Source organism: Notamacropus eugenii, chromosome 2, assembly GCF_028372415.1.
Source record: "Notamacropus eugenii isolate mMacEug1 chromosome 2, mMacEug1.pri_v2, whole genome shotgun sequence".
NCBI classification, from domain to species: domain Eukaryota; kingdom Metazoa; phylum Chordata; class Mammalia; order Diprotodontia; family Macropodidae; genus Notamacropus; species Notamacropus eugenii.
This window is the reverse complement of record NC_092873.1, coordinates 28,861,252-28,878,213: the sequence shown is the minus strand read 5'-3', so window position 1 is coordinate 28,878,213 and position 16,962 is coordinate 28,861,252. Positions and strand designations below refer to the sequence as shown.

Here is a 16,962-nt window from a genome sequence, read left to right as displayed (position 1 = left end):
GCAGCAAGTTGTGCAGACTTATCTTGTGCAGAGGTATCTGTTTGGTTTGAAGATGAGTGTGAAGATGAGCAGGATTAAGTAAGGCTGCTTAGGGTTGGACTGTCAAAGTCCTGAGTAGTCAAGAGGTCTTCCCGTCTGAAACATTTACAAGCACGTGACTTACTCTGAGGAATAACAGGGAATTTCTTTTTGAACTTTCTATGTCATCCTGTGGTCACCTCCTGAAAACATCCTTGGACTACGTAACTCGATGCCAACATGCAGGAAAGCAAGCCACAAGCTGCTTAGAATGACGCGAAGCGACACCATCCACTCCTCGTGCGGAAATGAATATGGGGAAGGGAAACTTGTATCTGGATGAAAAAAATAAAGAAAATTCGAATTCGAGAGGGAGACCCTCCTCATCTCCACCGTCAAATTGATGAAAGCCAAGGGATCGCTGGTTCCTTTCTCTTCTTGCTTCTAATGAAGCCATGTACTACTGTGGTCGTTTAGGACTTCCTGATGGCTGCTCTTTGCTCATGATTTTTTGGCCTCACGCAATGAAATCTTTCTAATCGTTCAAGGGTCTAAAAATTCAGAGGTTTTAGTAAGGAGACTTGTACGATTTGGGGAAAGAAGAAGGTCATTGCACATTTTCTTCCGCTTGCGTTTCCTTTCGTAGACATTGGGAATCAGTAGGCAAAGGCTTCAGCAGCCAGGAGATCAGAGAGAGAGACGAATGAAGTTTGAGAGGCAGTGTGGAGGGGCATCTGACTCCGAAACGAGCAAGGCTTGATGGGGAGTCTCAGCCGTGCTTTAGGTATTGCTGGGGTGACTCTTCACAAATCACTTCTGCTTTCGGTGGTCTTGTCAGTTCTCTGAAACCTTCCTTTCACAGAAAGTACTAACCTGCCCTGGTCAAGGGAAGGAATTGCTCGCAGTGGCTTACAAGTCTAATCTCTGGCACTAAAAGGAACTGTGGCATATGGACTTGCACCATAGCATGTCATCTGCAGAACAAGCTCGTTTGAATGAAAGGGATCTTATTGGGTTTTCTCAATGTAACCACCAGGATAGAAACGTATTTGCAAGAGAACGTCATTTCTCAACTGAACTCATTACAGGACACATGAATTCTGAACTAAATTCACAGACAAAGAATCAGGTCTGAGGAAGTGCCAGGATTATTTTTCCTTCGGAAATGACAAAAAACAATCTGATGATCTCAGAAGAGAGAGGGAACAAAACCTAACTCTTAAAATGGAAACCACTAAGAAGGACCATCTCAAAAGAAGTAGGAAAAACGTCTTCTTCCTTGATGTCATATTGCAAGGCGAAGTCAAAAACATGCGATCTGAATCACTAAGTAACTCTCTCAGCTATTCGGATTAGGCCAAGAAACACGACAGCAAGTGATGCAGAGAATACACCAGCACTTCATGTGGAATTCACTGTAAAAGTGTCAGTTGCCTCAGACGTAGACAAGAATATGGTTGCATGCAGTGAAATGCACAAGAATGAAAAGACTGACAGAACTTCTCTAGATGAGGAGGAGAGAAGTGCATATGCCCCAGGTCAACAACTTGTATTGGAACACAATCAACTGAAACATTGAAACCTGAATAGGACACGATGATCATCATTTCTGCAGTTTGTAAGGACAGCCTGACAAAGATATTCCCTGGTAGGACAAATGGACTCCATTCTATCTAATTTCATAGCAGCAATTACTGCGATTCTGTACTTAGAGTTTCTATTCCTTAGTGTTGGATACGAGTTGTCATGATTAAAGTTCAAAATATCTGTACCACGCTAAACCTACCCCAATCAACCCTCTCTCACTCAACACAAAGTCCAGGGCAAGTCATGTGGTCATTTCTCTGATGCCATGGGGGTCTTTGGAAAGGAAGGTAAAACACAACCCCATTCTACGATAAATAAGGAAAACTCTTGGGTTAAGGAATTGAGACTATGCAGGGAGACACAGGGATCATGTCAAACAAACCTGGAAGCTATTGCTGGCAACTTACCTTTTTCTTGGGTGCCCTATACAGCAGGTGGGCACTCGTCCGTCCCTGGGGAAGCCTTACGGTTGAATACACAAATAAGAATGCTCTGTGTGTGTGTGTGTGTGTGTGTGTGTGTGTGTGTGTGTGTCTGTGTGTCTGTGTCTGTGTCTGTGTCTGTGTCTGTGTCTGTGTCTATGTGGGTATCTGCACGTGTGGGAAGAATGTGGGTTTTCCTCATCCAAACCTCATTGCGGCTTGGACCTCACGTCTAATTTGGATCTGGGAGTTCCACACTGTGACTGTCTTGACTGAGACAGCGTGCTTGCCCGCCGTTTCCCTAACACGCTTAACCAACGGTGATTAGGGAATGTTGTAGGAAGCAGTCCTTCCATGGCCAGCAATTTGCTTTGAAAACATTGCACTACAATAACGTTAGGGGATTAAGCACTCTCTTGGGTCTCCCTGTAACAACAGATCAACAGTGAAGCAATGCAAGCCCCCATCTCTATGCAAGTATTTATCAGTCTTGCACTCAACACACTAGATGTTTTCATTATCTAGGAAAAGGCAAATTGATTAACATGAAGCTTTGGGGAAGAGAACCGTCAAAATCCAAAACTGGAGAACATCTCTCTCAGATGGATATTTGAGGTGAATATTCATTGCTAGAAGCCGAATTCTTTAGCTTGTTAAATACTTTAGAAGGCAAGGAAGAAATCACGGTTATCCCGGAGAAGACTTCTTTATGACAGTGGTCAGTGCTTGTGGAATATGTCCCGCTGATTAAGGGTGAAAACAAAATACCTGTCCCAAAAGACCTGCTGGATTGTAGGCTGCATGAGACTAGCAATAAGCATGAATTTTGCCATCGCATGATTTGTCATTGATTCTTTCTTATCTATTGCAATAAAGACTGCAATGTGACGACTTGAGAAAAGCAGCGACCCATGCAAAATTCATCATGCCAACTGCAGAGGCTTCTCCATGAGCTTCTTTACCTTCTGTTTGTGGAGGGAGCTGTCGTTCACCGTGCCTCTGAGGGACGGGTTTGGCTTGTGGAATCGCAGCCGCGTATGCATTCTCAGGGCCACTTCCAGCTCCAGCTCCTTCTTCACGTTGGGCAGGACTCGTCCTAGCGCGTGTCGATCGTGACAGGCTTTTGCTCACTGGCAGTGACTGGACAGGATGAGCCAACTTCACGGTCACATCTTTAGGACGTCTGTAACTGTCGTTTTCCCGAGAACTGATGGTCGATTCGTCTGAAAAGGAAATAGTGGAGCTAAATTGTATATCACTTTTATCCACCTGACATATGATTGAAATGTCTCATGACATGTGACGCCAATGACTACCCAACTTTATGACTTGATCTTGTTAATGTACACATCATCTATTTTATCTCTTGTGTCACGTGTGCAAAAATAATCCCACCAACGGTTTCTTTCTTGGTTTCAGCCAATCGTCTCATTCTCGGATATCCAGCTCTTACTTCCTCATGAAGATTTATCTCCATGAGGAGTCCCAAAGAATTACTTAGGAAGATGCTGCAGGAAAGACTTTGCTCTCGAGATACCCTTCTAAAAATACCATGCACATTTGACTTCTCCATTTCTTTAGTGTTAGGAAATAGGTTCTTCACCAACAATGTGCAACCTGTGCTTCACTAACAGCGAAATATCAGGTGACAAAACTCCCCTTTAGTGGTGGAAGTTGGCATGCTCTCTGCCTCATTTAGTCTTACAGAGTGTCCCAGAGCACAAAGGCGTGAAGCAACTCGCCGAGGATCACCTAGCCAGGCTGTGTCAGAGATGATACTTCAATCTATGTCTCTGTGACGTTAAGGAGACCTCTCTATCCACCAATCCAAAATACTCACAGTTACCATCCGTTCACTGACATTATTTTCTGTAAGGACCTCCCATTTGCTCTATGTTTAGTCGCAATAATCTTGTCACATTCCAGCTACTTTAGTCACATGACAAGATTGCTTTTAATTCACTCATTTAACTTGCTACAGATTAATCTTTTCACTTTCAGTACCCACAATCAATTCAGCATGAAAATCGCAGTTTACCGAGCTTAAGCGTTTCCTTTGAAAAGATGAGAAGACTACTTCTATACATAGAGGGCACAAAAGTGCAACTAGAGGACTATGACGTAAGAAAGTGATCGAAGCAGCAGAGGAGGGAATCCACATTTTCTTTCTTTGGCTTTCAACTTTCTCTGACACTTCCTTCAATCATGGCATTCCTGCAAGTTATTCTTCCCCAATTTCCTTCCTCTTTTATACTCTCCCAGTGCTAGAGGTATTTCCATAAAGTCCTCTGGCAATTTTATCTTGCAATAAGCCTAAGACTCTACGGAAGCTGTTGACTCCCAGATTATCAATGGCATCTTGACTGCGAAAGCTGACAGTCTTTTTCTCTGTCTTCCTCTTCCTGCAACTTACACAGCAACATAGCCTTGCGAAGGAGGTTGACCCACGCATTGGCAGAACAAGCTCATTGCTTGGCAGGCTCCAGAGGAACCTATGGGAGAGAAGAGCTAATGGACCCTGGTGTGCCTCTGAAACCTGGTCACTAGACCAGCGCCATGCCAGGGAACTGAGTCGCTTCCATCTGAATTTTCTTATTAAGGTACTGAAGATCATCTGGCAAGGTAGGTTAAGGTTCCAGGCCTTGTGGTCCTTACTTGGAACTAAACTGCCAAGTATTCAACCTCTCCAACTCCATTTGGGATGGTGATGTTGAATCTCAAATTGGCGCTACCAGAAAAGCCATTTTACGAGGTACTCCCGAAGGGAAGTATTCACATGGGGCTTAGAAGAATCCATAAAGGGACACTCTCAAATGCTCTCTTAAGAATTGTGGAATTGACTGTGTGTCCTGGGATACACTGACACCCGAGCATTCATCGTCGCCTGCCCTCATCACAGAAGGTTTTGTGCTCTGTGAACAAAGCACAATGGAAACAGCTGCAAGGAACAGCGGGATGCTCATATTGGGAGTACCGAACTCAACTATGCACACTGCGTAATCGTGCATGTTTGTGGTGGACAATCCAAAGGAACCGTTGGTGTGATCCTCCACAGTCGGACACGTGGAATCTTGACTCTGGCATAGTTAGGCCACTTTGGTCCTCTTTGGGAGCAAAGGACACGCACGCTGGCAGCCTTGGCAGACTGAAGAGAGAGACACTCAATTTCTGGTGACAACTGGATCCCATCTTGAATTTCCAGGAGAGAGGGATAGCTTCTGCAGCTACAGCTGAGCCATATTTGTTCGTATGTGCATATTCTGTGTGGATATCATTCCAAACATGGCCATAGGCAGATGACTTTCCTCCGGCAGAAATGAATAAAGCAGACTCTACGGAACTCAGAACATAGGCAGAGGGCAATGAGGGCTCAATCTCTCTCACTTTCCACAACATCCGCAGCAGCATCCACAACAATGAAATCATGGTTCCTTGGGCTCAATGAACATAGAATTCATTTCGTTTCTGCCCACAGTTTCATCTCTATTTCTCTTTCTCAGGAGTTCCTAAAGAACAAGGACCCTTGTGCCTCCTTTCGTAACCTTGGGAAGCATTGCATATTCATGCGTGTAGTCATGTGTGCTCTGTAATATTAACTCACATTCTTTATAACAAGTATCCGTTCCAAAGCAACCAACAAATCGGTAGGATGAGACATAACTGTCAGGAAAACTAGGAAAATGCAGGAAATAGTCCCGGAGCTTACACCACGCACAGTTTCTGAAGGAAGAGAGAGTTCAAGAGATGACCTGAAGGGATACAAAGAGGGAACACTGGGCAGCAAGTTGTGCAGACTTATCTTGTGCAGAGGTATCTGTTTGGTTTGAAGATGAGTGTGAAGATGAGCAGGATTAAGTAAGGCTGCTTAGGGTTGGACTGTCAAAGTCCTGAGTAGTCAAGAGGTCTTCCCGTCTGAAACATTTACAAGCACGTGACTTACTCTGAGGAATAACAGGGAATTTCTTTTTGAACTTTCTATGTCATCCTGTGGTCACCTCCTGAAAACATCCTTGGACTACGTAACTCGATGCCAACATGCAGGAAAGCAAGCCACAAGCTGCTTAGAATGACGCGAAGCGACACCATCCACTCCTCGTGGGGAAATGAATATGGGGAAGGGAAACTTGTATCTGGATGAAAAAAATAAAGAAAATTCGAATTCGAGAGGGAGACCCTCCTCATCTCCACCGTCAAATTGATGAAAGCCAAGGGATCGCTGGTTCCTTTCTCTTCTTGCTTCTAATGAAGCCATGTACTACTGTGGTCGTTTAGGACTTCCTGATGGCTGCTCTTTGCTCATGATTTTTTGGCCTCACGCAATGAAATCTTTCTAATCGTTCAAGGGTCTAAAAATTCAGAGGTTTTAGTAAGGAGACTTGTACGATTTGGGGAAAGAAGAAGGTCATTGCACATTTTCTTCCGCTTGCGTTTCCTTTCGTAGACATTGGGAATCAGTAGGCAAAGGCTTCAGCAGCCAGGAGATCAGAGAGAGAGACGAATGAAGTTTGAGAGGCAGTGTGGAGGGGCATCTGACTCCGAAACGAGCAAGGCTTGATGGGGAGTCTCAGCCGTGCTTTAGGTATTGCTGGGGTGACTCTTCACAAATCACTTCTGCTTTCGGTGGTCTTGTCAGTTCTCTGAAACCTTCCTTTCACAGAAAGTACTAACCTGCCCTGGTCAAGGGAAGGAATTGCTCGCAGTGGCTTACAAGTCTAATCTCTGGCACTAAAAGGAACTGTGGCATATGGACTTGCACCATAGCATGTCATCTGCAGAACAAGCTCGTTTGAATGAAAGGGATCTTATTGGGTTTTCTCAATGTAACCACCAGGATAGAAACGTATTTACAAGAGAACGTCATTTCTCAACTGAACTCATTACAGGACACATGAATTCTGAACTAAATTCACAGACAAAGAATCAGGTCTGAGGAAGTGCCAGGATTATTTTTCCTTCGGAAATGACAAAAAACAATCTGATGATCTCAGAAGAGAGAGGGAACAAAACCTAACTCTTAAAATGGAAACCACTAAGAAGGACCATCTCAAAAGAAGTAGGAAAAACGTCTTCTTCCTTGATGTCATATTGCAAGGCGAAGTCAAAAACATGCGATCTGAATCACTAAGTAACTCTCTCAGCTATTCGGATTAGGCCAAGAAACACGACAGCAAGTGATGCAGAGAATACACCAGCACTTCATGTGGAATTCACTGTAAAAGTGTCAGTTGCCTCAGACGTAGACAAGAATATGGTTGCATGCAGTGAAATGCACAAGAATGAAAAGACTGACAGAACTTCTCTAGATGAGGAGGAGAGAAGTGCATATGCCCCAGGTCAACAACTTGTATTGGAACACAATCAACTGAAACATTGAAACCTGAATAGGACACGATGATCATCATTTCTGCAGTTTGTAAGGACAGCCTGACAAAGATATTCCCTGGTAGGACAAATGGACTCCATTCTATCTAATTTCATAGCAGCAATTACTGCGATTCTGTACTTAGAGTTTCTATTCCTTAGTGTTGGATACGAGTTGTCATGATTAAAGTTCAAAATATCTGTACCACGCTAAACCTACCCCAATCAACCCTCTCTCACTCAACACAAAGTCCAGGGCAAGTCATGTGGTCATTTCTCTGATGCCATGGGGGTCTTTGGAAAGGAAGGTAAAACACAACCCCATTCTACGATAAATAAGGAAAACTCTTGGGTTAAGGAATTGAGACTATGCAGGGAGACACAGGGATCATGTCAAACAAACCTGGAAGCTATTGCTGGCAACTTACCTTTTTCTTGGGTGCCCTATACAGCAGGTGGGCACTCGTCCGTCCCTGGGGAAGCCTTACGGTTGAATACACAAATAAGAATGCTCTGTGTGTGTGTGTGTGTGTGTGTGTGTGTGTGTCTGTGTGTCTGTGTCTGTGTCTGTGTCTGTGTCTGTGTCTGTGTCTATGTGGGTATCTGCACGTGTGGGAAGAATGTGGGTTTTCCTCATCCAAACCTCATTGCGGCTTGGACCTCACGTCTAATTTGGATCTGGGAGTTCCACACTGTGACTGTCTTGACTGAGACAGCGTGCTTGCCCGCCGTTTCCCTAACACGCTTAACCAACGGTGATTAGGGAATGTTGTAGGAAGCAGTCCTTCCATGGCCAGCAATTTGCTTTGAAAACATTGCACTACAATAACGTTAGGGGATTAAGCACTCTCTTGGGTCTCCCTGTAACAACAGATCAACAGTGAAGCAATGCAAGCCCCCATCTCTATGCAAGTATTTATCAGTCTTGCACTCAACACACTAGATGTTTTCATTATCTAGGAAAAGGCAAATTGATTAACATGAAGCTTTGGGGAAGAGAACCGTCAAAATCCAAAACTGGAGAACATCTCTCTCAGATGGATATTTGAGGTGAATATTCATTGCTAGAAGCCGAATTCTTTAGCTTGTTAAATACTTTAGAAGGCAAGGAAGAAATCACGGTTATCCCGGAGAAGACTTCTTTATGACAGTGGTCAGTGCTTGTGGAATATGTCCCGCTGATTAAGGGTGAAAACAAAATACCTGTCCCAAAAGACCTGCTGGATTGTAGGCTGCATGAGACTAGCAATAAGCATGAATTTTGCCATCGCATGATTTGTCATTGATTCTTTCTTATCTATTGCAATAAAGACTGCAATGTGACGACTTGAGAAAAGCAGCGACCCATGCAAAATTCATCATGCCAACTGCAGAGGCTTCTCCATGAGCTTCTTTACCTTCTGTTTGTGGAGGGAGCTGTCGTTCACCGTGCCTCTGAGGGACGGGTTTGGCTTGTGGAATCGCAGCCGCGTATGCATTCTCAGGGCCACTTCCAGCTCCAGCTCCTTCTTCACGTTGGGCAGGACTCGTCCTAGCGCGTGTCGATCGTGACAGGCTTTTGCTCACTGGCAGTGACTGGACAGGATGAGCCAACTTCACGGTCACATCTTTAGGACGTCTGTAACTGTCGTTTTCCCGAGAACTGATGGTCGATTCGTCTGAAAAGGAAATAGTGGAGCTAAATTGTATATCACTTTTATCCACCTGACATATGATTGAAATGTCTCATGACATGTGACGCCAATGACTACCCAACTTTATGACTTGATCTTGTTAATGTACACATCATCTATTTTATCTCTTGTGTCACGTGTGCAAAAATAATCCCACCAACGGTTTCTTTCTTGGTTTCAGCCAATCGTCTCATTCTCGGATATCCAGCTCTTACTTCCTCATGAAGATTTATCTCCATGAGGAGTCCCAAAGAATTACTTAGGAAGATGCTGCAGGAAAGACTTTGCTCTCGAGATACCCTTCTAAAAATACCATGCACATTTGACTTCTCCATTTCTTTAGTGTTAGGAAATAGGTTCTTCACCAACAATGTGCAACCTGTGCTTCACTAACAGCGAAATATCAGGTGAGAAAACTCCCCTTTAGTGGTGGAAGTTGGCATGCTCTCTGCCTCATTTAGTCTTACAGAGTGTCCCAGAGCACAAAGGCGTGAAGCAACTCGCCGAGGATCACCTAGCCAGGCTGTGTCAGAGATGATACTTCAATCTATGTCTCTGTGACTTTGAGGAGACCTCTCTATCCACCAATCCAAAATACTCACAGTAACCATCCGTTCACTGACATTATTTTCTGTAAGGACCTCCCATTTGCTCTATGTTTAGTCGCAATAATCTTGTCACATTCCAGCTACTTTAGTCACATGACAAGATTGCTTTTAATTCACTCATTTAACTTGCTACAGATTAATCTTTTCACTTTCAGTACCCACAATCAATTCAGCATGAAAATCGCAGTTTACCGAGCTTAAGCGTTTCATTTGAAAAGATGAGAAGACTACTTCTATACATAGAGGGCACAAAAGTGCAACTAGAGGACTATGACGTAAGAAAGTGATCGAAGCAGCAGAGGAGGGAATCCACATTTTCTTTCTTTGGCTTTCAACTTTCTCTGACACTTCCTTCAATCATGGCATTCCTGCAAGTTATTCTTCCCCAATTTCCTTCCTCCTTTATACTCTCCCAGTGCTAGAGGTATTTCCATAAAGTCCTCTGGCAATTTTATCTTGCAATAAGCCTAAGACTCTACGGAAGCTGTTGACTCCCAGATTATCAATGGCATCTTGACTGCGAAAGCTGACAGTCTTTTTCTCTGTCTTCCTCTTCCTGCAACTTACACAGCAACATAGCCTTGCGAAGGAGGTTGACCCACGCATTGGCAGAACAAGCTCATTGCTTGGCAGGCTCCAGAGGAACCTATGGGAGAGAAGAGCTAATGGACCCTGGTGTGCCTCTGAAACCTGGTCACTAGACCAGCGCCATGCCAGGGAACTGAGTCGCTTCCATCTGAATTTTCTTATTAAGGTACTGAAGATCATCTGGCAAGGTAGGTTAAGGTTCCAGGCCTTGTGGTCCTTACTTGGAACTAAACTGCCAAGTATTCAACCTCTCCAACTCCATTTGGGATGGTGATGTTGAATCTCAAATTGGCGCTACCAGAAAAGCCATTTTACGAGGTACTCCCGAAGGGAAGTATTCACATGGGGCTTAGAAGAATCCATAAAGGGACACTCTCAAATGCTCTCTTAAGAATTGTGGAATTGACTGTGTGTCCTGGGATACACTGACACCCGAGCATTCATCGTCGCCTGCCCTCATCACAGAAGGTTTTGTGCTCTGTGAACAAAGCACAATGGAGACAGCTGCAAGGAACAGCGGGATGCTCATATTGGGAGTACCGAACTCAACTATGCACACTGCGTAATCGTGCACGTTTCTGGTGGACAATCCAAAGGAACCGTTGGTGTGATCCTCCACAGTCGGACACGTGGAATCTTGACTCTGGCGTAGTTAGGCCACTTTGGTCCTCTTTGGGAGCAAAGGACACGCACGCTGGCAGCCTTGGCAGACTGAAGAGAGAGACACTCAATTTCTGGTGACAACTGGATCCCATCTTGAATTTCCAGGAGAGAGGGATAGCTTCTGCAGCTACAGCTGAGCCATATTTGTTCGTATGTGCATATTCTGTGTGGATATCATTCCAAACATGGCCATAGGCAGATGACTTTCCCCCGGCAGAAATGAATAAAGCAGACTCTACGGAACTCAGAACATAGGCAGAGGGCAATGAGGGCTCAATCTCTCTCACTTTCCACAACATCCACAGCAGCATCCACAACAATGAAATCATGGTTCCTTGGGCTCAATGAACATAGAATTCGTTTCGTTTCTGCCCGCAGTTTCATCTCTATTTCTCTTTCTCAGGAGTTCCTAAAGAACAAGGACCCTTGTGTCTCCTTTCGTAAACTTGGGAAGCATTGCATATTCATGCGTGTAGTCATGTGTGCTCTGTAATATTAACTCACATTCTTTATAACAAGTATCCATTCCAAAGCAACCAACAAATCGGTAGGATGAGACATAACTGTCAGGAAAACTAGGAAAATGCAGGAAATAGTCCCGGAGCTTACACCACGCACAGTTTCTGAAGGAAGAGAGAGTTCAAGAGATGACCTGAAGGGATACAAAGAGGGAACACTGGGCAGCAAGTTGTGCAGACTTATCTTGTGCAGAGGTATCTGTTTGGTTTGAAGATGAGTGTGAAGATGAGCAGGATTAAGTAAGGCTGCTTAGGGTTGGACTGTCAAAGTCCTGAGTAGTCAAGAGGTCTTCCCGTCTGAAACATTTACAAGCACGTGACTTACTCTGAGGAATAACAGGGAATTTCTTTTTGAACTTTCTATGTCATCCTGTGGTCACCTCCTGAAAACATCCTTGGACTACGTAACTCGATGCCAACATGCAGGAAAGCAAGCCACAAGCTGCTTAGAATGACGCGAAGCGACACCATCCACTCCTCGTGGGGAAATGAATATGGGGAAGGGAAACTTGTATCTGGATGAAAAAAATAAAGAAAATTCGAATTCGAGAGGGAGACCCTCCTCATCTCCACCGTCAAATTGATGAAAGCCAAGGGATCGCTGGTTCCTTTCTCTTCTTGCTTCTAATGAAGCCATGTACTACTGTGGTCGTTTAGGACTTCCTGATGGCTGCTCTTTGCTCATGATTTTTTGGCCTCACGCAATGAAATCTTTCTAATCGTTCAAGGGTCTAAAAATTCAGAGGTTTTAGTAAGGAGACTTGTACGATTTGGGGAAAGAAGAAGGTCATTGCACATTTTCTTCCGCTTGCGTTTCCTTTCGTAGACATTGGGAATCAGTAGGCAAAGGCTTCAGCAGCCAGGAGATCAGAGAGAGAGACGAATGAAGTTTGAGAGGCAGTGTGGAGGGGCATCTGACTCCGAAACGAGCAAGGCTTGATGGGGAGTCTCAGCCGTGCTTTAGGTATTGCTGGGGTGACTCTTCACAAATCACTTCTGCTTTCGGTGGTCTTGTCAGTTCTCTGAAACCTTCCTTTCACAGAAAGTACTAACCTGCCCTGGTCAAGGGAAGGAATTGCTCGCAGTGGCTTACAAGTCTAATCTCTGGCACTAAAAGGAACTGTGGCATATGGACTTGCACCATAGCATGTCATCTGCAGAACAAGCTCGTTTGAATGAAAGGGATCTTATTGGGTTTTCTCAATGTAACCACCAGGATAGAAACGTATTTACAAGAGAACGTCATTTCTCAACTGAACTCATTACAGGACACATGAATTCTGAACTAAATTCACAGACAAAGAATCAGGTCTGAGGAAGTGCCAGGATTATTTTTCCTTCGGAAATGACAAAAAACAATCTGATGATCTCAGAAGAGAGAGGGAACAAAACCTAACTCTTAAAATGGAAACCACTAAGAAGGACCATCTCAAAAGAAGTAGGAAAAACGTCTTCTTCCTTGATGTCATATTGCAAGGCGAAGTCAAAAACATGCGATCTGAATCACTAAGTAACTCTCTCAGCTATTCGGATTAGGCCAAGAAACACGACAGCAAGTGATGCAGAGAATACACCAGCACTTCATGTGGAATTCACTGTAAAAGTGTCAGTTGCCTCAGACGTAGACAAGAATATGGTTGCATGCAGTGAAATGCACAAGAATGAAAAGATTGACAGAACTTCTCTAGATGAGGAGGAGAGAAGTGCATATGCCCCAGGTCAACAACTTGTATTGGAACACAATCAACTGAAACATTGAAACCTGAATAGGACACGATGATCATCATTTCTGCAGTTTGTAAGGACAGCCTGACAAAGATATTCCCTGGTAGGACAAATGGACTCCATTCTATCTAATTTCGTAGCAGCAATTACTGCGATTCTGTACTTAGAGTTTCTATTCCTTAGTGTTGGATACGAGTTGTCATGATTAAAGTTCAAAATATCTGTACCACGCTAAACCTACCCCAATCAACCCTCTCTCACTCAACACAAAGTCCAGGGCAAGTCATGTGGTCATTTCTCTGATGCCATGGGGGTCTTTGGAAAGGAAGGTAAAACACAACCCCATTCTACGATAAATAAGGAAAACTCTTGGGTTAAGGAATTGAGACTATGCAGGGAGACACAGGGATCATGTCAAACAAACCTGGAAGCTATTGCTGGCAACTTACCTTTTTCTTGGGTGCCCTATACAGCAGGTGGGCACTCGTCCGTCCCTGGGGAAGCCTTACGGTTGAATACACAAATAAGAATGCTCTGTGTGTGTGTGTGTGTGTGTGTGTGTGTGTGTGTGTGTGTGTCTGTGTGTCTGTGTCTGTGTCTGTGTCTGTGTCTATGTGGGTATCTGCACGTGTGGGAAGAATGTGGGTTTTCCTCATCCAAACCTCATTGCGGCTTGGACCTCACGTCTAATTTGGATCTGGGAGTTCCACACTGTGACTGTCTTGACTGAGACAGCGTGCTTGCCCGCCGTTTCCCTAACACGCTTAACCAACGGTGATTAGGGAATGTTGTAGGAAGCAGTCCTTCCATGGCCAGCAATTTGCTTTGAAAACATTGCACTACAATAACGTTAGGGGATTAAGCACTCTCTTGGGTCTCCCTGTAACAACAGATCAACAGTGAAGCAATGCAAGCCCCCATCTCTATGCAAGTATTTATCAGTCTTGCACTCAACACACTAGATGTTTTCATTATCTAGGAAAAGGCAAATTGATTAACATGAAGCTTTGGGGAAGAGAACCGTCAAAATCCAAAACTGGAGAACATCTCTCTCAGATGGATATTTGAGGTGAATATTCATTGCTAGAAGCCGAATTCTTTAGCTTGTTAAATACTTTAGAAGGCAAGGAAGAAATCACGGTTATCCCGGAGAAGACTTCTTTATGACAGTGGTCAGTGCTTGTGGAATATGTCCCGCTGATTAAGGGTGAAAACAAAATACCTGTCCCAAAAGACCTGCTGGATTGTAGGCTGCATGAGACTAGCAATAAGCATGAATTTTGCCATCGCATGATTTGTCATTGATTCTTTCTTATCTATTGCAATAAAGACTGCAATGTGACGACTTGAGAAAAGCAGCGACCCATGCAAAATTCATCATGCCAACTGCAGAGGCTTCTCCATGAGCTTCTTTACCTTCTGTTTGTGGAGGGAGCTGTCGTTCACCGTGCCTCTGAGGGACGGGTTTGGCTTGTGGAATCGCAGCCGCGTATGCATTCTCAGGGCCACTTCCAGCTCCAGCTCCTTCTTCACGTTGGGCAGGACTCGTCCTAGCGCGTGTCGATCGTGACAGGCTTTTGCTCACTGGCAGTGACTGGACGGGATGAATCAACTTCACGGTCACATCTTTAGGACGTCTGTAACTGTCGTTTTCCCGAGAACTGATGGTCGATTCGTCTGAAAAGGAAATAGTGGAGCTAAATTGTATATCACTTTTATCCGCCTGACATATGATTGAAATGTCTCATGACATGTGACTCCAATGACTACCCAACTTTATGACTTGATCTTGTTAATGTACACATCATCTATTTTATCTCTTGTGTCACGTGTGCAAAAATAATCCCACCAACGGTTTCTTTCTTGGTTTCAGCCAATCGTCTCATTCTCGGATATCCAGCTCTTACTTCCTCATGAAGATTTATCTCCATGAGGAGTCCCAAAGAATTACTTAGGAAGATGCTGCAGGAAAGACTTTGCTCTCGAGATACCCTTCTAAAAATACCATGCACATTTGACTTCTCCATTTCTTTAGTGTTAGGAAATAGGTTCTTCACCAACAATGTGCAACCTGTGCTTCACTAACAGCGAAATATCAGGTGAGAAAACTCCCCTTTAGTGGTGGAAGTTGGCATGCTCTCTGCCTCATTTAGTCTTACAGAGTGTCCCAGAGCACAAAGGCGTGAAGCAACTCGCCGAGGATCACCTAGCCAGGCTGTGTCAGAGATGATACTTCAATCTATGTCTCTGTGACTTTAAGGAGACCTCTCTATCCACCAATCCAAAATACTCACAGTTACCATCCGTTCACTGACATTATTTTCTGTAAGGACCTCCCATTTGCTCTATGTTTAGTCGCAATAATCTTGTCACATTCCAGCTACTTTAGTCACATGACAAGATTGCTTTTAATTCACTCATTTAACTTGCTACAGATTAATCTTTTCACTTTCAGTACCCACAATCAATTCAGCATGAAAATCGCAGTTTACCGAGCTTAAGCGTTTCCTTTGAAAAGATGAGAAGACTACTTCTATACATAGAGGGCACAAAAGTGCAACTAGAGGACTATGACGTAAGAAAGTGATCGAAGCAGCAGAGGAGGGAATCCACATTTTCTTTCTTTGGCTTTCAACTTTCTCTGACACTTCCTTCAATCATGGCATTCCTGCAAGTTATTCTTCCCCAATTTCCTTCCTCCTTTTTACTCTCTCAGTGCTAGAGGTATTTCCATAAAGTCCTCTGGCAATTTTATCTTGCAATAAGCCTAAGACTCTACGGAAGCTGTTGACTCCCAGATTATCAATGGCATCTTGACTGCGAAAGCTGACAGTCTTTTTCTCTGTCTTCCTCTTCCTGCAACTTACACAGCAACATAGCCTTGCGAAGGAGGTTGACCCACGCATTGGCAGAACAAGCTCATTGCTTGGCAGGCTCCAGAGGAACCTATGGGAGAGAAGAGCTAATGGACCCTGGTGTGCCTCTGAAACCTGGTCACTAGACCAGCGCCATGCCAGGGAACTGAGTCGCTTCCATCTGAATTTTCTTATTAAGGTACTGAAGATCATCTGGCAAGGTAGGTTAAGGTTCCAGGCCTTGTGGTCCTTACTTGGAACTAAACTGCCAAGTATTCAACCTCTCCAACTCCATTTGGGATGGTGATGTTGAATCTCAAATTGGCGCTACCAGAAAAGCCATTTTACGAGGTACTCCCGAAGGGAAGTATTCACATGGGGCTTAGAAGAATCCATAAAGGGACACTCTCAAATGCTCTCTTAAGAATTGTGGAATTGACTGTGTGTCCTGGGATACACTGACACCCGAGCATTCATCGTCGCCTGCCCTCATCACAGAAGGTTTTGTGCTCTGTGAACAAAGCACAATGGAGACAGCTGCAAGGAACAGCGGGATGCTCATATTGGGAGTACCGAACTCAACTATGCACACTGCGTAATCGTGCACGTTTCTGGTGGACAATCCAAAGGAACCGTTGGTGTGATCCTCCACAGTCGGACACATGGAATCTTGACTCTGGCGTAGTTAGGCCACTTTGGTCCTCTTTGGGAGCAAAGGACACGCACGCTGGCAGCCTTGGCAGACTGAAGAGAGAGACACTCAATTTCTGGTGACAACTGGATCCCATCTTGAATTTCCAGGAGAGAGGGATAGCTTCTGCAGGTACAGCTGAGCCATATTTGTTCGTATGTGCATATTCTGTGTGGATATCATTCCAAACATGGCCATAGGCAGATGACTTTCCCCCGGCAGAAATGAATAAAGCAGACTCTACGGAACTCAG

At 44.3% G+C, this 16,962-nt stretch overlaps 1 protein-coding gene across 2 annotated transcripts in view; it reads right to left on the bottom strand.

Moving 5' to 3' along the window:
* The window catches only part of LOC140524808 (uncharacterized), a 147,307-nt gene that overhangs the window by 85,650 nt on the left and 44,695 nt on the right, over positions 1–16,962 (bottom strand). For both annotated transcript variants that reach the window (XM_072639598.1, XM_072639599.1), the window contains 3 exons: positions 14,580–14,840; positions 8,786–9,046; positions 2,990–3,250 (listed from right to left, as the gene is read on the bottom strand). In XM_072639598.1, coding sequence (XP_072495699.1) covers positions 2,990–3,250; positions 8,786–9,046; positions 14,580–14,840 — 783 coding nt within the window. The remainder of the gene's footprint in view (positions 1–2,989; positions 3,251–8,785; positions 9,047–14,579; positions 14,841–16,962) is intronic.